Consider the following 21611-nt stretch of genomic DNA (forward strand, 5'->3'; position numbering starts at 1 on the left):
TCTCACACTGACCACGGGGTCACACACAAGCAGACCGACTGCAGTGCTGTGGACTGGCGAAGACTCAGGAGCCACTTGGTGGCATTTCTAGGGGAACAGATAAGTGAGATGCGGCAGATGCCTGAAAATATAATAAAGAGTTACAGAAGCCAAGTACAGGTGTACACAGCCACACGAACGGAGCTCCAACAGGATGCTGAATAAGAAAAGTGAAAGAATGAAGACTACGGCACGACACCACGTAAGTAAATTAAAGACACACACAATGACGCAACATATTCCAGAAGGAAACATACAAATTTACAGCTATGAGCCAAACCCATTGGAGCAGCTGCTTGTGGCAGCGAGACGAGCAGGAGGCTGACGGGATAAAGGGTGACAAACATAGGGTTTGAGGCTTCAGAGGGACCAATGCGATCAGTGTATCAGGAGCTGAGGAACAGCATGAACTCACTTTTTTGTATCTGAGGTCCACAAAGGACAATCAGAAAGGAGAGAACTATTTTCCTGTTTGTACCTAGTGACTGCCAGGACCTCCTCCATGGGACCCAGAGACCCATGTGGGATCAGATGTGGTCTGCCTTGAAAAAGCTCCAAGTCCAACAATTCCAGAGGCCGAGACTGAGCTGCAAGATTCCAACGGGAAACTCAGAGTGCTCTCATGTATTCTACGTTCCAGTCTCCCCCGGGGGCTCCAGGGGGCCCCACCTCACTTCCCTTCCTACTCCTCTATGCAATTGCTTTGGCTGTGCTGGCCCCAGTTCAGCACGGTGATTGCTGGGCTGACAGATGGCACCCACACAGCCATCCCCTCATTATTCACAAGCGAGTTCCCTCATAATGCCCTGGATCATTTCACAGTCTACTGGAAGTGTGATGGTCATATGGGGTCTGGCTTAGAGAGTCCCAAAGGTTTTAACAGCAGCGGCAGCAGGGGCAGCATTATGTAGGACCATCTCTAACTGTCTAAATCGTAGCCTCTACAATCAGTATAAATTCTTAACTGCTGATGCCACAGGCTGAAATGGCTGGATGGGGAAAGAGAGGCATAACGGAGGCAAAGTGTTAACACCAGCCAGCGCGCGCCGAATGCCAGGAACTGAGTGGAGGCACTTAGGAATATTATCTCTAACCCTACGGACGTTCGTGAGATGAAGCTCAAAGAAGTTAAGTGTTGTGGCCGGGATCACACAGCTGAGGGGCAGCAGAGCCAGGACAGAACTGAGTCCAGAGCCCATCTTCCTTCTGCTCTGCCTGTCCATCACGCCCCCAAGGAGGCCCTGCAGGGCTGGACATGGCTGGGAGGAACGAGCAGCCTTCAAGCCAAGGAAGAGAAGGTGGCAAGGCATTTGCATCCCTCCCTAGAGCAAGTGGGGAGACGTAAACACCCCGAAGCCGCTCCCACACTGCCAGGGCCAGGGTAAAGGCGGAACGCACAAGACACAGAGCATGGGGATGCTGGCGAAGAAGAGAGCTCCAGCAGACCACTGAGGTGGGAGAACAGGAGACCGCAGGGCCAGCTCCTCCAGCTCTTTAAGGGCAGCTGCAAATCTGGATTGTTAGGTGAATCTCTCAGTTCTTAAATCAGTTGGCAGTTTATTCAAATGCTTGAATATCATGGTGCAGAGCAAACAAAATGTATCTACAGGCCACCCAGAAGCAACAGAAAAAAATTGATAGGTCATCAAAAACAGCCTCTGTAAGACTGGTTCCACCCCACTGTTAGAGTTCATCAAGCTGTGCTACTGAAGCGGGGAGACGGTCCCATGCGGCTGAAGGCCAAGCACCTGTCTACAGGCACAATCAAGACACCCTGGGAAGGGGGGTGCAGCCAGCCCCCCAGAGCATGGATGGGGCTATACTATGGGGCCATTGCTCTGGACGCCTGCCCTTGATCATAACTGCTATCGACTTGACCCCCCACCACACCCACCCAGGGCTAGACAGTCACAATACGGCATTAGGATGAGTGCTCAAAAGGATGCTTCTCAGGGAGGTAGGTGGTGTATCTCCCTTTTATAGAGAAGGACGCCGAGACTCAAAGAGGTGAATTAACTTGTCCACAGTCATACCAACTAGTGTCAGAGCTGGAATCTGAAAGCAGGTCCATCCAACTTCCGGGCCCAGCCACTCTGCTGTCTCACATTGTCTGCTTTTGGTTTTGTTTTTACAGGTAAACTTCACAAAACTTCCACTCAGTTCAAAAACCTTGACTGAGTCTCTACCCACGCTGTGCTGGGTCCTGGAGGGACAGGCAAGGGACAGGAGCCCTATCTCTTAGGACATTTGAGTGTAACACAAACCACAACTGTTCTTATGGACAATAATTCTGACATCAAATGTTTGGAGTCTTTTTCCACACCAACGACCAATTCTCCAACTCTCTGGACACCAGCTGGGTGTCCACTTATTTAATTCAATCCTGATGCTAATTGTCTGGGGTTAGTGCAGACCTTGCAGGTTAAGTGCTCAGTTCCACGAGACTGTCCCCACTTCAGACACCAATGGCAAGTCCCAGCTTGTCACCTGTACTTCTGACCAACTGGAGACAAATTAGGGGTTCCCATGACCCCCTTCTCAGATTCAATAATTCACTAGAATGGCTCACAGAACTAAGGAAAACAGTTTATTTAACTATTACAGGTTTATTATAGACGATACAACTCAGGAGCAGCCAAATGGAAGAGATGCATAGGGAGAGGTATGGATGGGGTGGGGACAACCACGGATCCACGTCCTCTCCGGGTGCACCATCCTCCCAGCACCTCTATGTGTTCACCAGCACAGAAGCTCCAAATCCCATCATTTGGGGTTTTTTTGTAAAAGATGATTCCACTGCACAGGCATGACTAATTAAACCACTGACCTTGGATGCTAACTCAGTCTCCAGCCCTTCTCCCCTCCCCAGAGGTCAGGGGGTGGGGCTGAAAGTTCCAACCCTCTAATCATGCCTTGGTCTTCCTAGAGACCAGGTTCCCCCATAAACCTATCTAGGGGGCCCGGCCATCAGTCATCTCATTAGCACACAAAAAACACTCCTCACTCCAGAGCATCTAATAGTCTTAGAAGCTCCTGTGTCACGATCTGGGACTAAGATCACCTACGATAACAAAAGATGCACTTATCACCCCTAACACTGGAAATTACAAGGGTTTTAGGAGCTCTGTACCAGGAACCAGAGACAAAACCAAATGTATTTTTCTTCTTATATCACAATATCACAAAACCAAATGGATAAGATGAAGTAGGGTGGATAAATGGATTATTTTAAAGTTCTACTTGGGAACTTTATTTACCCTGGACAAGGTCTCTGGAATTTTCCCACAAGAAGGAAAGTAAAAATTAAACCAGAGTCAAATAAGGACACTTTAGCTATAGTCAAGCTATGTCCTGATTAGCGTCTTAGCTTCTTTATCTGTAAAATGAGAGTGGGAGCTATCATCATCTATTTATTCAACCAGTATGATGTGCCAGGCATGTGCCGGGATACAGTGGTGAGTAAGATGATAGCATAGAAAGGTGGTGCTCACAAAATATCTATATGCTCCACTCCACTTCCCAGTAACCTCTGTAGCGAGGTTGGGATCACATGACTAGCTCTGGCCAATGGGCAGCGAGCAGAAGTGGTACTTACCAGCTCCGGGTGGGGCAGTTCAGGGCTGGGGACTCCCTCCCGTCTCTCTCTGCAGGGGTTGCTGCAGAGACCTGGGAGCACTGCCTCCCCCTCCTCCTGCTTCTCTCAATGCTCCTTCAAATGTGCTCCACCCTTCTCCCCTCTGGCCTCCGATGACCTGTTGATGGCAGGACAGCTCTTGCCAACCAACCCCACAGCATGGATGGGGCCACTGAGGCACAGACCTGCCTGGAGCCAAGATTGAATCCAGGCTCCCAGAATCCGTGTCCCTGAGAACCAAAGAGGACTTCCGAGCTCATGAAGTTGAGTAGTCTTTGAAGGAGGTTCCTGCAGGTCTCCCCGGACGTGTCTCGGGTGGGGCTGTGTCTGGGAGATAAGGGGAGGCTCTACGTCAAAAAAGCAGCACCCTTTTGGTCTGTTTAAAGCATTGTGGAGGGTGACGCTGGTGACGATAGCTGCCATTTACTGAGAGCTTACTCAATGCTAGGCCAGGTGTTAAACAGTTTTCGTAAATTGTCTTGCTGACTTCTCACATCCTGGGTGGTGAGCACTATTACTAAACCCATTTTACAGATGAGGAAATTGAGGCACTGAGGTTAAGAACTTGTCCAAGGTCAAACATCCACTGAACAATGGGAACCAGAAGTCCAACCCTGGCCCATCTATTGAACGGAAATAGGCAAATTATATCTCCAACCTGGGCCCTGTGACATTCCCAGTCTACTCGGTGCAGCATGGGAAGGTGGCTCAAGGGCGTGTGGCAGAGACACCAGCTGGCTGACACCCAAATGCATGCTCCCCTTCGAGGGGGCAGACTTGTCTCTGAAAAGCAGTGGTCCAGCCAGAGGCTCCATTTCCCAGCCCCTCTCGCATCCAGGTGAGGCTGAGGGTCTAGTTCTTGCCAATCAAACATAAGGAAGAGTGATGCTTCACTTGCGGGCTGAGGCATTGCAGAAGAGGATGTGTCTTTTTCATACTCTCCCCTCCTCTCTCTGCTCCTGATGAAGAGAGTTCCAAAGTCCTATGAGTCAGCAAAGTAGGCCCAGGGGCCACATCTGGCCCACCATCTGTTTCTGTAGACAAAGTTTTACTGGAACGCGGCCAGACCCATTTGTTTCTGGGTTGCCTAGCTGCTTCTGTGCTACAAGAGAACTGAGTAGTTGCCACTGAGACCACATGGTGTGTAAAGCCAAAATTTTTACCATCAAGGCCTTTACAGAAAAAGTTTGCTGACCCCTGTGTCCCAGGGGATGGTGAAGGCTCAGGATAGAAAGAGCTTGGGCCCACGCATAAGCCACTTGCTGACCACAAACATCAGACAACAGCATTGACAAGGAACAAACCGAGAGTCTGGGGTTTAAATTTGTTGCTGCAGCTAGCTCTACCCCAACTAACACGTGTGGAGAGAGGGCTGAGGAGAGGACTCCATTCTACATGGGTCCCTGGTTGTCCAGACCTGGCGATTAGTCAACGCACAAATACCAGCAACTCCCCCCAGCAGTAAAGGTTCCCCTTCTCTGATTACCAATGGCAGCTAATGTGTATGGAGGGCTTGCTCTGTGCCAGGCACCGTGCCAATGTTTTGATCTGGTGCAAAGAACCTGAAGCGGGGAGTCAGACCATGTGGGTGTGAATCCTGGCTCTACCGCTTACTAGATCCGTGGCCTTGGAAAAGTTCTTTCAGTCTCATCATCTCTGAAAGAGGGATAAGAGCAGCAGGGGTGGTGCCTGGCACAAAGAGAGCACTTGGTCTGTGTAGCTGCTGCCGTCATTATCATCATCTTTGTCAGATCACGTAATTCTCACAGTGACCTATGGGCATAGTATAGTGATTACCCCACTCGCTGATAAGCACACAAAACGTGGTCTCCACTCCTTATTTCATAGCTTTGTCAGACAAAAGAATGCAAAACTGAGTGATGATTAGAAGGAAGATACTTGGGTTGTGTTAAGGATAAGCCCCAGGAAAGGGACCTGAGGAATGAGAAGGTTTCAGCTGGGTCTGGTGGGTTGGCTGGGAGGGAGATGGGGTTAGTATAAGTTTTCCAGGCTGGAGATCCACCCTCCCCAGCTGTCTTCGTTACCACCACTCGCCGAGCAGAGCTGATGTTTTTAACCTGCGCTGTCGTAAGCCCTTGAGGTGCTGCCTTTGCTGAACAAAAGACGCCAAAAAATCACCTCTGTACCCTAAGATGCTGGAGATCTCAGTGATTTCTTTTTATCTCTTCTCTTATGGGGTAATCAAGGGGACAATAGCCTTTTGAACCCTGGGCTATTGCTTCTATATCCCATTAGATGCCTTTACTGAAGCTTTCATTATGAGAATTTATAATAGACAGTTGTTCTTCTTTCTTACTTTTTGCCTGCCCAGCAACCATCCCCCCATGCCTCTGTTGAGGACTATAATAATCCTTTCAAAGCTCTGCCATCGCCATTATCAGGCCGTGTAGTTAGGGAAAGGCTGCCCCGCCTCCAGCCGCAGGAGCAGACACGTGAGTCAGGTCCAGCTATTGGAATGTTCCATTCGGGCAGAGAGACTGGCTCAAGAATGGGCACGTGAACAAAAGAAGAACAAAACTTGGACTCCAAAATATTACTGAAAGAAATTACAGACAACCTAAATAAATGGGAAAACATCCCACGTTCATAAACGGGAAGACAATATCGTGAAGATGACAATATTCCCCAAATTGATCTAGAGATCCAATGTAATCCCTTATCAAAATCCCAGTTGTTGTTTTTTACATAATTGACAAGCTTATCCTAAAATTCTGATGGAAATTTAAGGGACCTAGAGCAGCCAAACTAATCCTGAAAAATAAAAACAGAGTTGGAGGACTCATACTTTCCAATTCCAAAACTTAGTACAAAACCAGTGATCAAGACAGCATGGTACTGGCATAAGAACAGATATTTAGATCAATAGAAAAGAACTGAAAGTCCAAAAATAAGCTCTCACATTTATGGTCGATTGATTTTCCACAAAGATGCTAAGACAATGCAACAGGGAAAGAACAGTCTTTTCAACAAATGGAGCTGGGACGGCAGCACATCCACATGTGAAAGAGTGAACTGACACCTCTTCTTCATACCATACCCAAAATTACCTCCAAGTGAACCACAGAACAAACTGTAAGCACTAAAACTATAAAACTGTTTGGAAAAAACAGGAATAAATCTTTGTGACCCTGTGTTAGGTAAAGCTTTTTTATGTATGACATCAAAAAGCATAAGGAAAAAAAGAAAAAAACAAATACATTGGACTTTATTGATATTAAAAACTTTTGTTCTGCAAAGGACATCATCAAGAAGTGAAAAGACAACTCACAGAATGAGAGAAAATATTTGTAAATCCTGTATCTGATAAGGGACTTGTATCTAGAATATATAAAGAGCTATTACAACTCAACAATAAAAAGATAAATAACTCAACTTTAAAACGGGCGAAGGATCTGACTAGGTATTTCTCCAAAGAAGATCTACAAATTGCCAACAAGGACACGAAAAGATGCTCAATATCATTAGTCACTAGGGAAACACAAATCAAAACCATAATGTGATACCACTTTACACCCAGTAGGGAGGCTGCAATTAAAAAAAACAAACAGATAATAAAAAGTGTTGATAAGAATATGGAGAGGGCTGGCCCTGTGTCCTAGTGGTTATGTTGGCACATTCCGCTTTAGTGGCCTGGGCTTCATGGGTTTGGATCCTGGGCGTGGACCTACACATGGCTCGTCAAGCCATGCTGTGGCAGCATCCCACAGAGAAGAACTAGAATGACTTACAATTAGGATATACAACTATGTACTGGGGCTTTTGGGAGAAAAAAAAGAATGTGGAAAAGTTATAATCCTTACACGTGGCAGATGGCAATATAAAGTGGTGCAGCTACTTTGAAAAACAGTGCTTCAAAACATTAAACATAGTTACCACATGCCCAGCAATTCCACGCCTAAGTGAAATGAAATGAAACAAAAGGATGAAATGGAAAGGAAAACACGCCCACACAAAAACTTGCACAGAAATGCCCACAGCAGCATTATTCATAACAGCCAAAAAGTGGAAACAACCCAAATGTCCATCAACTGATGAAGTGATAGACAAATATGATACAGCCATACAATGGAACAGTACTTGGCAATAAGAAGGAATGAAGTCTGATATATTCTCCAACATGGCATGAAAACATTATACTTTTGTGAAATCACAGAAGACTACACAGTGTGTGATCCCATTTATATGACATTTGCACAACAGGCAAATCTGTAGATATAAAACGTAGATTAAAGCTGTTAAAAAAAAAAAAAAAAAAGAATGAGCACATAACCCAGGCTGACCAATGAAATCTAATCCCAGGACTGCTGCTGGAACTTCTGGGAAAAGAAGCTTTCTTTCTTCTGGGGTTGTTTTCTGTATGATATAAGCCCGGAGCTGCCAGAGGCTCTACCTTGGAGAAAGCCTGTCTGAGAAGGAAGCCTGCACAGCAGAAGGCCAAGGAGAAGAGGAAAAAGGGAGGGTGAGATCCAGTTCTATGGGATCAGGTGAGCCCTGGAGCCAGCTATGCCTGAAGCTGCAATCCATTCCTGCTCTTTGCAACCACATAAATCAAATTCCTCTCATGCCTTTGTCAATGTGGGGGGATTTTTGCTCAGTTCCTCATGGAAATTTTGATTCTTCCTTGGCATCTTCCACTCACTGTTCAGGTCACAGACCCCTCCTTCACTGGGCTTCCCACCCCGGAGCCCCACCCTGCCCTCTCCCAATGCACAGGCTTATCTAAAAATCCTCTCCCTCCTGCTCACAGCAGACTCCATCAACTCACAGCACTCCTTTTAGCCAAAGACACCTTCCCCACCTGGCCTGCACCTGGTGCAGAGCTCTACAACTCAGCTGCTTAAAAATAAACATGAGCTGTGTTATTTCCAACACGTTTTCCCACCCTATTAATTATTTATCTAGCACCTGCTTCACAAGAAAGCAACTCGGCAGGAAAGGACAAGGGAGAAGATCCGGAAAGAGCGAGGCGGCTGAAAACAGTGGTGGTGGGTGGTGGGTGGTGGCCCCCAGCCAGGGCGGGAAGCCTTGCGCTGTGGGGAGAGAAGACCCTGGGATGCAAGAAAGGGGCACAGGCAGGGTCCTCTGTGTGGTTCTGGTGAAGCCGACCACCCCCTTATCAGAATTGTGATTTTAAATTCATGAAACAAGGATCAGAAAGAAAAGCACTTGTATTTCAGCATGTTATCGAAACCATGATAAAGCAATGTGAGTGCTCCATTTCTGAGGCGTTAAACAACAAGATGCCGTGGCAGGTCTTAGTGAGGAGATTTAAGGCTCTTTGGAGCCATCTGCAGCAACTGTCACGTGACACGAAAAGCCACATGACTGAATTCTATGGGGTACAAAGCCACAGACACCATGACGACTGTTATGGTTTATGGCTTAAGTTTATGTTTCCATGAACTTCATGGAAAGTGCCATATTTCAGTCCAAATGTCTCTGCCCAGACCCCTCGACTAAGTCCAGTCCTCTCTGTTACAGCTCCCTGCACTGTTCCTACAGAAAAACCTGGCACTATTTGAAAGTATCTTTATTTATGGGTTTATTTGTTTAATGTCTGTCTCTGCTAAACCCTAAGTTCCACAAGGGCAGAGACCACGTCTGTCTTTTCCCACCATCTTCAACACAATCGTTGAATAACCCTGGATGAATATCACAGAGGAAGAAGAGAAAGCAGCGAGAGGCTGAGCCAGCCTGCTTCTGGGGAGTTCCCTGTTTCAGCCTGCAGGTCGAAACTGGACACAGGCACATCCTGACGTACCAATTTAGCACACAGTGACTCTGCCCACAAACAGATGTGACTCGGAGCCCGACCATCTGACATACTGTGCAGCAATCTTGCCTCCTGGAGGGGAGCAAGGTGAGGACAGGAAGGAGAGGGGAAGAGCCCTGTGGGAAAGGTCCCGCCAGACAGTGAACACAAAAATAACATGCAAGAGTGCTTCTCGAACTTTCATGAGTACACAACTCACCTGGGGAGCCTGTTAAATACGCAGATTCTGATTCAGTGGGACCGGGGTGGGGCCTAAGATTCTGCATTTCTAACAAGCTCTCAGGTGAAGATGATGCTGATGGTCCACACACCATTAGGCGGCAAGAATAGACATGAGATAGAATTCTAAATCATTCTTTGAGGTCTTATTTGATATCGTTAATATCAAGCCAGATTTTGGCTGGAAGGCCTGGCACCAACTCATGAAAACATTCGCCACTGCCTTCTTCACTCCTCTGTCTAATAGCACAAAGTTGAGGGCAAAAGAGCCTGCTGACGTCATAAAGGAGAAGTGGGCTCATCAGACATTCCAGTCTTGACTCTCTAAATACCTCACCATGTAACCTCAAGCAAGTTATTTCCTCTTTCTGGGCCTTTCGTTAGCAGCACCCAATCACTGATCTGTACATTATCTATGTCAGCATTACCCAAAATTTTTTAAAAACACAGATTGTAGGGCTTCACCACTAGAGATTCTAACTCACTAAGTCTGGGGTGGTCTGAGGATGTGAATTTGTTTAAATCCAATGATTCAGATACCCATCCAGAGTGGGAACCATCAGACAAATGTCAGCCGAGGTGGAACTGTCCATGGTACTGATCAGTGAGGTGCAAAGTGGCCTAAATACGGACTTAGGGGATCCCTGGGAAGAATAATTTACCACTTTGTTTGAGAATCTGGAAAATATGCAAACACCTGTAGCCCTGTTTGGATACCGGCATTATGGGCCACCCGGTGGTTACCTGGAAGTGAAGCCTAACCCATCGGAAAGGGGGAAATGCTTATGTCCAATTATTTCCAAAATTAATGCACTTGAGGCATCTGCAACAGTCCCCAAAGACATGGTGAAAGGCATGATTTACGGTTCTTCAGACCTGCCTGAAAACGAGTGGTATCACTGAGGGCGAGGCCCCAGATAGCAAAACCATTTCTTATTTGTTGCTCTAGTTTGAAGAATGGCCGCGTGAAACTCCAGTGTGTGCTTTCTGCGGGGATTTCCTGCAGTAAGAGAGAGCAATGAACAGAGGGTGAGGGGAGAAGACAAAAGGTGGAAATGAGGATTAAGCAGAATGCCAGGTCTGCCTGGCGGGCTCATTTTTCTAGCTTCCCAAAAAGATCTATGCACCTGTCCAAAACAAACTACAGATCCATTACCCTGCACACAGAGCCACTGCGAGCACTAAGCAACGAAGGGCAAGCCCAAATGATAGTTCGCCGCTGGCTGAAAACTTACCACCTCTCTATTTTTATCCTTGTTGTTCTAAGGGAGCCGAATAATTTTACTTTGGTTGGGAGCAGTGGGCAGAATTTTTTTAGTTTGCAGGTCAAAGAAATTCCATACTGTTCAGTTCACAACACATCCTACAACCTGGGTAACCTTCCCAGCACAGTTCTAGAGTTAAGCCTCTTTTACCCAGTTCATGTTATTCAGAGGTTCTTAGAAATTACCTATATGTTTGTTTAAGTGTACGTTGTCTGTCCTCCCCCCCCCCCCCCAATTGTCAGCCCTTATCTGTTTAGCTCCTGCTGTATTCTCAGTGGCTGGCACATAGTAGGAGCTCAAGAAAGATGTGTTGAATGGATGGATGAGTGAGTGAATATGTCCCTCTTGATGTGTTTGTAGCCCTCTGGATATTTCTCTGGGCCAGTCTCTCCTACTGCTATTTATCTTCCACACTGCTTCCCCAGGGAGCCGTTTTGTTTTTTTTTAATGCAAAACCATGCTATTTTCTTTGCTTTCAGGATAAACATCCAAACTCCTCAGCTAAGCATGCAAGGTAACTTGTCCCTGCCTGGCTCTTCTGAGTCATGCCCTCACATGCCACATACCCTGTCACATGCGCCCAGTGTGTGTGCGACATGCCGTTTGCTCAGCAGGCATCGTGGCCCTGAGGAAGTCGAGCTGCTCCACGAACCCTGCCTTCCAAAGTGCCGGTTCCTTTGCCTGTAATTCCCCATCTCACTCCACAGCTGGCTCCTGCTCACCCTTCAAGGCTTAGGTCAGGTGTCACGTCTGTTCCGAAGCTTCCCTGATCTCTCTCCCTTGTCCCTGCAGGCTGGTTCCCCTTGTTTTGCCTACTCGCTACCTACGTCCTTTTCTCCTGGTGACAGTACTATAATCTTCCCCTGGGAAATCAACCTTTTCCCGCTCTCAGACGAGGGGGCTGGGATAGGACTGACTTTGCCCCTTGACTCAGGGCTGAGCACATGACCTGGCCAATCACAGTCATTATTATTATTGACCCTGGGGATAGGCACAGGACTCAAGCTGGGCCAGTGAGCATCATCACTGAGACTGGAACTACTGGGGAAGAGATTCAGTCTTTCTGCCTGAGCTGCTAAGGTGATAAAGAGAAAACCTAGAGATGTGTGACCATCATTTGCCATGACAGGGGAGCATGCCTGAAAATGCAGCCAACTCAAGAAAAAAAGCAGGTGGAGACAGAAACAGATAGGCAGACAGACAAGAAGCAAGAGAGTGAGTAAGCAAAGGAGAAAGAGGTTGACAAAGATACTGATGTCTGATGATGTCATTGAGCTCCTGGATCCAGCCATTCCTGAAGTCGGACCTAAACTTCTCAGTTACACAAGCCAATCAATCTTCTTTTTTAATTTAAAAAAATAAAAATTTAAAAAATTTTAAAAATAGTTTGCTTTTGGTTTTGTCACTTGCAGCAGAAAGCATCCTAGATGAAATACTCTCCCCACAGCTCCCACAGAACCCTGATTTAACCTCCCCCATAGCACCTATTGGGGGGTGATTTGCCAATTGCCCTACTAGATTGTGAGCTCCCTGAGGGCAAGAAACACATCTCATTCCCCTCAGTAGCCTGAAGACCTCGTGTGCCATAGATACCGCATAAAGATTTGTGAAACGAAAAATGAAGGCGTATCTATCCAGGAATTAATGAAGCTTTCCATTTACTTTGTTGTACTTTAAGGACCTTTCTGACAAGCACTCTGAGTCTCCTCCGGATCATGGCTGTGGCCAGTCTGCTCCACTCCCTGAACGCTTGTTTGTCAGTTCTCTGTAGTCAGAGGCCCTGGAGATAATGGGAAGGGGCAGGTCCAAGTGTGGTGAAAGCACATGGCCTGGAGTCCTACTACGGTTGTGCTTCTTGCTCACCTGGACTTCACCCAAGGCCAAGGCATCGCTGGCCCCCTGTGCTGCCCAGGGGAGGGGCTGGAGCACTGGGACAAAGAATCCTACACATGCAGGGACCCACTAATTTTTCATGCTTCTGAACCTCTGCTGGTGCTTTCCTCCTGACTGAAGACCCCTCTCTTCCTTCTCGACTTGATTCCTCAAAGCTCAGATGAAAAATCCCCTCCACGGAGTCTGCCCTGAACTCCCAAGGTGACAAATTCAAAGGCTTTCAGGCACCAAGAAGCGAGAGAAGTAGGTTAGGCTGGCGGCCTGTGGAGCACACGCCCCATCTAAGGGGCAGGCTCCATCCAGCTCCTGCCAACCGCTGCCACAAGAAAGTCCGAGATGGAGAAAGACCAGCCTCCCCTCACTGAGGAGTCTGTGGGCTCGGAGCTGCAAACATGGGCTTATTGTTATTGTCGTCGTTATTATCATCCTCATTAAACACAAACCATGTCTCGTGTGGCCCTGGAACGTGGCCTATGGGTCACCTGCGGCTTTGCCCACAGCAGTCACAGGACCAGCACACCAGAGTCTAGTCGCCTAGGAGTACGCCTGTCTTTTCCGCAAGACGCCATCTCTGCAGGCTGGACCCACATCTCCAGGTCTGCTAATCATGCTCTCAGTGCTCAACAGCTCTGCACCGACCCGGACCTTATCGGCCCCAGGGGCAGACATTCTGCCCACGCCCTGGCATGGATCTCCCTGCTTACCCCATCAAGCCATCCTCCCCACGGCAGCGATGTCTCCAAAATACAAATCAGATCTTGCCATTCCTCTGCTTAAAATCCTTCAATGGCTCCCCCTACCAACACACACACACCATGTTTAAAGGAGTAAGTAACTATAGTTACAAAATGTGCTAATGCTACAAATAGAAAAAACACAGGGCTAATAAGGCCCAGAATGGAGGGAGATCATTTATTCTGGGCAGGTGGGAAAGGGTTTTCTGAGGAGGGAGAATTTAAGCTGAGACCTGACAGATGAGAAAGATCCAGCCACAGAAGAGTGGGAGATGGCGCCTTCTAGAAAGAATTGTATGTGCAAAGGCCCTGAGGCATGAAAGAGTTTAAGGATTCAAGATCCAAGAGGGAAACACACACAGGTGAGGTAGGAATAACAATTCCTCAGCCACCAGGACACTGAGAGGATTAAATGACAGTGTGTAGGCAAAGTCGTTGGCACTGTGCCTGGTAGTTAGTTAGCACTCAATGAACAGCTGCCATTCTTAGTAAGATGGCACTGCCGAAGTAAAGGAGGCCTGGTTTATTTCCTGCTGCTAGGAACGGGACTGCCCGGTTCATAGGGAGAGCTAACAGCCAGTCTCAAAGGTTCCTTTATGATACAAGACAGTTCCATTTCCACAGGCTTATGAGGACCAGGCACTTAACTCCAAAAAGCTTCTAAACTCATTATAAAAGAATTCTGCTTCCCCTCAGAAGGCATAAGAGCTGAGAAGTTGAATGATGAGAAAGTCCCAAGAGGGTAGCTAAGTTTAACGTAGACCTGGAACGGGTAGAGAAGACCGGCTCTCCAAAGAGGCCAGGGCAATGGTACCAGCACTGCCAGGATGCTCCAAGCTCTGGACCCCATCTTGGAGACAGGGGCTGTGTGGTGGGTTTGCTCTGGGTCCAGAGTAAGGGACACAATCTGGGGACTAATGTTCCTTTATGCAGACGACCACTGCTCCAGCCTCTACTGATCCCCGATATCTTGCATCATGCCAGTGTCTCGGGGTACACCGTCTAATGAGAAGCTGTGGCTTCTCTGGAAAGTCAGTCCAGGGAGGAGAGAGGACATTTACCATATGAAGGAAACGAGGGCCAGGCATGCGGGAAGCTCAGGGAGGAAGCAGAAGTACTGGGTTCTACTGCGAGGGGAGCAAGAGAGGCTTCTTGGAGGAGGAGACCAGAGTTCTGTCTTTTTAAAGGAATGCACAGATGAAGCTTGGCATCCAGAAAACACAAAGAGATCCTAGAAACCAATAAGAAAAAGAGGAAAAGCCCAGTGGAAATATGACCAAAGGACACAAACAGGCAAGAAAGGGCAGAGGAAATCTGAACGACCAAAAATCACGACCAGATCCTCACCCTGGTCAGTGACCAGGCAAGGACGAATGAGAGTCATGATGAGACACCATTTTGTACCCATCGTGTTGGTGAAACATAAACAAACTGTAAGCCTACCGATGCCAAGTGTTGTTGAGAACGTGAAACAACAGGAGCTCTCATCCTCCTGTTTGAGAGTGAAGGATTGGTGCCGCCACTGGGGAGAGCAGTTCGGCGATAGCAGGAGAGGTGAAGACAAGCATGCCCTGTGAGCCAGCAACCCCACTCACAGGTACACAACCTGGAGAAACGGAGTCTCGAACATGTGTGCCAGGAGATACTGTCCAGGATGCTCACCTAAACACGGTTTGAACAGGGGAAAATTACCAACAACCTGACTGCCCACCACAGGGAGAATAAATAGACACATCACTGAACATTCCCACGAGAGAGTATCAGTAAGGATAGCAGTTAAAGTTAATGAATGAGAATGCCATGCCTTCACATGTACAAATCTCAAAAAGGTAATATTGGTGAAAAATACAAGGTGTGAAAAGATCCAGAAAGACTGATATCATTTATGTGAAGTAATAAAAAGAAAATCCTCTCATGAGCATACATAATAAAAGTATAAAATCACAGACAGGAAGGATGCACAACAACTCCACAGAACGGCTCCCTCTGGGGGGGTACGAAGAGGATTCAGCTATAGCTACAATGTTTAATTTCTGACCATTAACATTTATTAAATCTGGATGATGATACTTGTGTGTTCATCATATTTTGCTGCGTATTCTGGGGCACATTTGAAACATTTTGTAATAAATTTTTAAGCGCTTAAAAGCAATATGACAAAATGTGAACAGCTGTTAATTCTTAGTGGCGGGAATACGAGTGCTTACCTTACTCCTTGTATTTTTTCCGCCCTTTAAGAAATCATCTCTGTATGACCACTCTGGGAAACTCTTTGGCAGTGTCTACTCAAGTGGAACACACGCCCACCCCATGACCCAGCAATTCCATTCCTAAGTGTAGACCCACAGAAATCAGGGCTCATATCCACCAGAAGACATATACGAGAAAGTTAATTATAGCACCATGTGTAACTGAGCCAAACGGGAAGCCACCCAAACACCCACCAACAGTAAAATACAAAAAAATTGTGATATATTCATACAATGGAATCCTACATAGCAATGGAAAGACAACTGCTACTTGCATAATCAGGGATAAATCTTACAGACGTGATGCTGAGAGAAAGAAGCCAGGTGCAAAGCAGTGCATGCTATATGATCCTAAAATGGGCAAAACCGATCTACAGCGTCAACTAGAAATCAGGAGAGTGGGCACCCTTGCTGAGAAAGTGACAAGAGGCGGCTGGTGTTCTGTTAATGGTATATTTCTTGGTCCCCATGCTCTTTGCACAGGTGTGTTCATTTTCTGAAAATCCATCAAGCTATACACTTAAGATTGGACGTATGTCATACCTCAAGTTGAAAAATAACAAGAAAGGAGGAAAAAAACCCACTGCCATAACAAAGAGGAAAATGAAGAGGGAGCGGAAGAAGAGAGCAGGGAGGAAAGAAGAACCGAGCACGCATATGTCGGAGTTATCACAAATTACGAAAGAATGGAACCAAATGAGTGAGGCTTCTCCGCAGACTTATATGAAGCCACACGTGAGGGCTTGGGAAATGCGGACGCTGCCCTACGTAAACGGCTGACGGCAGCGTCTCAGCGGATGGTCACAGGACCCTGTGACGGAGGTGCCCTCGCCCCATGTGACAGCTGCGACAATCGAGCGTCACAGGGCCCGGTGAATTGCCGGAGGTCACGCAGCTAGTGTGTGCCAGAGAGAGAATCTGAATTGCGGCCAGTGAGACACCACGGGCAAAACCCTTAACCTCAGGATAGTGCGGCTTCTGAAACTGCGGATGGCCCGTGAAGCTTCGGAGAACAAGGGGAAGGGGGTGGCTTCTGGACCCGAGAGACCTGGTAATGGGAGCACAACTAAAATGGCAGTAACTTGAGAATCCAGAAACGTTTTTCTCTAGCTTACAAAAGATGAGCAAAGACTGCAATACGCAGTTCTCAGAAAATGGCAGTACCCGAAGGGAAGGGAGCAACTATTCTGTTAGTCAAGAAGAGAGTAAGCGCAGAGAAGTACTCTTCTAGGTTACGATTTTAATCAGTTGTCCAAAAACGTGAGGGAAAAAACCCAGATATAACATGGCATAAGTGTATTCAGAAAGCCTTTGAGCTAGGAGAAATTAAATAATGACATATAACTAATTTAACAGCCCCAGAAACATTTTGGACAACTTCATGCCCAAGAGAGTCAAGCATCTTATAATTCATGTCAATTTCCAAACCAGTGGGTTCACCGTGGCTGCACGACAGGCCTCAGGCTCAGCCTGAGATGGGGGAGCAGGGGGCGCTGGCCAAGTCTAGTTGGCAAACTGGGGAGGCCGGATCCCAGATGTGTCAAATAACTCATCTTTGTCACCAGGCATGGCTAACGCAAAGTCTTTGTCGAGCCTGCTGCAAATGTTTGCAGTGTTGTGTCCACACCCAGTGGGCCAGGAAGGCCTGAGCATCTCTATGCACAATTACCAATGACCTGTAGGCTGGAGTAATGAAGGGAACTGGGGAGAAAGGGAGTTGGTGAGTGGACAACACTGGGGTCACACAACAATTTCTACACAGCTTGAGTCCATTTGTCCATCAAACACGTTTTACTCAGCATCTACTAGGCCCCAGGCACTGTATAAGATGCTGAGAAGACGAAGACTCCACAGGTCTGGTTCTGCTCTCTGATTCCATGGGGTAAAGGGGGAGAGACAGCGGTGCATCAGGCAGCCGTGACTGAGTAGAAGAAAGGAACCCAGAGGAGGAGCAGCTAACACTTTGAGTTCAGGGAAATCTTCCTGGAGGACGGGGGTTCCTGCAAGGTCAGTGACCCAAGACCACCAAGATGCTTCTCTTGGATTCAACCTGTATGTGTGCTACACACAGAAAACATTCAGGTTGGGAACAGAGCAGCAAATACACTTCTGCTTGCGGGCTCTGGGTTATTTGTTTGTTTTTTTTTTTGCAGGGGAAGATTCACCCTTCGCTAACATCTGTTACCAATCTTCCTCCTTTTCTCTCCCCGTCAAAGCCCCAGTACATAGTTGTGCACAGTTATAAGTTTTTCTGTTCTTCTATGTGAGCCACCGCCACAGCACGGCTACTGACAGACAGGTGGTGTGGTTTCACATGCGAGAACTGAACCTGGGCCACCAAAGCAGAACATGCCGAACTTTAACCACTAGGCCATCAGGGCTGGCTCTGGATTATTTGTTTATAAAGTGACCTTAATTTTTTAAATTGGATTTTAATTTGATATTATGGAAAAGTCCTCCCAAGAAAGCCCCACTTATTAAACACTACATATTTGCATATGTGCGCACATACATATTCCAAGTCTGAGGCTCATCAGTGTCTCTCTCTTGAGACGATTTTTCTGGCAAGACGACTTCAGCAACTGCTCTCCCGGAAAATATCTTAAAAGGCTTTTACTGTATTAAAGAGAAACACAAACGTGTGATGTATAATGAGCCCAATTTCTCTCCTCTTCTTATTTAATGCATTAAGCACCGGGACTATTTACACAGTGGTTGGCAGAGTGTCAAATGAGAAACAAGCTTGACTTTACGGCTTCATTCAGTTGGAGCTTCTTTGCTCTCCCAAATTCTCTCTGGAAAACCTTCACTTCAGGGGATGGTGTCTGAGCTCCCCGTGTCTCCGTTCCAATTTGGGGGGTGGGGGGGAATCCGCACTGTCTTCTGGATCCTCTTCCACACGAGGGTGTTTCTGGCAGGATATCCCGAGATTCTGCATTCCCACACAGAAACCCGTAGTAGTACGTGATTCGGTATCACCAGCTCCCAGATTTGGGTAAGGGTTTGTGGGGCTGCTTGACCAAGGACAGACAGCACTGTGGCGTTAGCAGGAGTCTCACTCAATTCCTGACACCAGCTGCGGGGCCCTGGGCAGGATGCGCAAAGCCTCTGAGCCCAGTATCTTCATTTTTAAGACATTTTTTATGGGGCTTGACAAGAATTGCACAATGAGAAAATACAGAGCCTACGGTGTGCATGACAAGCCTAACACACGCTGGCTGGCATCACCGTACACAGAAACACAGAGTGTGGGGGTTCAGGGTGGACCACCTATGTCGGGCTCGTCCACCGCCCGGGCTCAGAGCCCCAGCATCCTCGATGATGAGGGCACGCTTATGCGTCGCCTTCCATCTCGCTACCAGCCCGCGTGCCCCTTTGTTCAACAAATTCATACACAGCACTTACCGTGTGCAGGCCCTGTTGGGACCACTTTATAGGTGTTACCACCTTAAGTCCTCATAACAACAACAACACTAGGAGGGAAGTGCTGTGACTATCCCTGGTATACAGAAGGGGAAGCTGAGGCACAGAGCGGTCAAATAACCTGCCCAAGGTCACACAGCTAGTGAAGCAGTAGAAACCTTCCTTTCTTTCTTTCTTTTCTTTTTACTCTCACGGTTGGCAAAGTCCTGCTGAATGAGTAAATGCATAAATGAACAAATGAATGACTCTCTCTCCATACACTTAGGTTTCTCAGGAAAGGGTATAAGCCTGGGATGCACTGTGAGGGCAGCAACCCCTAGCTCTAAATGTGGCCCCTAAGTGAGAGGGTGGGGGGTGAGGGGTGGATGGTTTGGCAGAAGGGAGCGGCCGTCAGAGCCCCCGGCTTCACATGCTCCCTGATTTCCAGACCCCCGAGACTGAGGAGTTGACTTCTGCAGTCAATGCAAGTATCCGCCCACTGGGCGACAGCTGAACGATCTCGGTTCCTCCGTGCTCCAGACTGCTCTGTGGCAGACCTGTGTGGGAGACAGTGAAAGCCAGCATTCTGTAGACTGTCTGCCCGAGCCCACATATCAGTCAGACACCGTGCAGCGAGATGGCCTTGGACAAGTCACTTCACCTCCCTGTGCCCCATTTTCCTGCTTGCAAAGTGAGATGACAGTGACAGTTCTCTACCCCAGGCAAGGAAAGAGAGGGAGGGGCAGGCAGAATAATGCCCCCCAAAGATGTCCACGCCCTAATCCCTGGACCAATGGATACGGTACCTTACGTGGCAAAGGGGACTCTGCAGAGGTGACTAAGTTGAGGACACTGAGGTGGGGAGAACAACCTGGGTCATCTGGGTGGGCCCAATCTCATCACACTCCTTAAAAGTCGAGAACCTTCCCCACTGTGGTGGGAGGAAGAATGGCCGGAGAGACGCAGCAGTGACGACGGAGGAAGAGGCCACTGTAGGAAGCCTCTGGAAGCTGGACAAAGCAAGGAAACGGATTCTCCCCTAGAGCCTCGAGGAAGAAACAGCCCTACCGACACGCTGACTTCAGCCCAGGGAGCCCCGGGCCGACTGCCGACCACCGAAGCATAAGATAATGAAGGCGTGCTGTGTAAAGCCACTAGGCTCGTGGTCATTTCTCACAGCAGCAATAGGAAGCCAACACAAGATGTGCAGAAGAAACAGGGTGCCAGAAGGAAGAGATACCCCCTGAAGGGACCCTGCCTTCCCACTTGCGGGATTTACCCCTGGGCTCCGGCGGGCCCTGCAAGAATCACCTCCTGCAGAAAGCGGCCCGCCTCCCCACCCCACTCTCCTCCAGAGAAGCTGCACAGGGGACCCTCCTCTAGCTCACAGGCCTCCTCAGGGAGAACGGCCTGACTTATGCTTCTCCCTACAAGAGTGTGAACTTCGTGGAGGCAGAGACAGGACTTCAAACCATCTCCGTCCGCCTACACCTACCTGACACCCCTGCACTCTGGATGCGTTTGCCAAATGGAAGAACTGCTCGGCTTCAGCATCCTTCCCGGTGCCCACTCACTCCCACCGCTGTATCTGCCCTCCACCAGGGTCCTGCTGACCCCAGGGCTGCCTGTAAATCTGCGCCTCTCAGGCAGTCACCGAGGTGCTTTCCACGGCTCAACGTGTGCCAGGCAGCTCTTCCACCACACACTGGTGTATGTGTTTTTAATGAGGATTTTAATGCATAATTTCTCCAACAAGTTGAATTATCTGCGGCTCAGAGGAAAGCGATTTGCCTTGCCTTAATGCCAAATGAACTTTCAGAGACTGACTCCATTATCCTAAGCAGGGAAGATAGTCTCTCAATTCTCATTTGCTCACTGAGCAATAACACAGACTTTTAGGAGCATCATCAAAAACGAATCTTTTACTTAAGCCCTCCTGCCAGCAAAGTCCACTTGGACAAGGAGCTGGTCAGGCCACTCCCTCAGGTCATTCGAGAGCCATCTTTCCTGTCTCCAAAGACTTGCTGGCCTCTTGCCCATTCTGCAAAAATATTCACTCAAAGCGAAGTGAGAACAACCTTCCAAGTCACCCTGAAAGTTATTCCACTCACTTTTGGAATTTAGATTTTTTGAATTTGTGCCGAGATCTAGTGAAGTGAAGAAGAAAATAAAACGGAAAGTTTTCCCTTTAATTTCTGTTCATTTATTTATTAATTCAGGCCATGAGCATCTCTGGGGCGGCAGGTGCTATTCTAGGAGCTGGGGAGAGAGCAGTGGACAGAAGCAGACCCAGGCCCTGTTCCACGAGCTTCCACGCCAGTGCGGAGACAGATGATGCTCAAGCACACACATCAATCATTTCAGCCGGCGGTATGCGCTAGG

General features: G+C 47.9%; 1 protein-coding gene across 15 annotated transcripts in view; it reads right to left on the reverse strand.

The window, feature by feature from the left end:
* Positions 1-21611, reverse strand: part of SNX29 (sorting nexin 29) — a 577711-nt gene that overhangs the window by 141055 nt on the left and 415045 nt on the right. The window contains exon 21 of one of the 15 annotated variants that reach the window (XM_070484914.1): positions 21405-21606. The exons of the other annotated variants lie outside the window; for them this stretch is intronic. Within the exon in view, the coding sequence (XP_070341015.1) occupies positions 21568-21606 (39 nt within the window). The 3' untranslated portion in view covers positions 21405-21567. Of the gene's footprint in view, positions 1-21404; positions 21607-21611 lie in introns of those variants that run through there. 15 annotated transcript variants of the gene reach the window in all.

This window comes from Equus asinus, chromosome 14 (genome assembly GCF_041296235.1).
Source record: "Equus asinus isolate D_3611 breed Donkey chromosome 14, EquAss-T2T_v2, whole genome shotgun sequence".
NCBI lineage: Eukaryota > Metazoa > Chordata > Mammalia > Perissodactyla > Equidae > Equus > Equus asinus.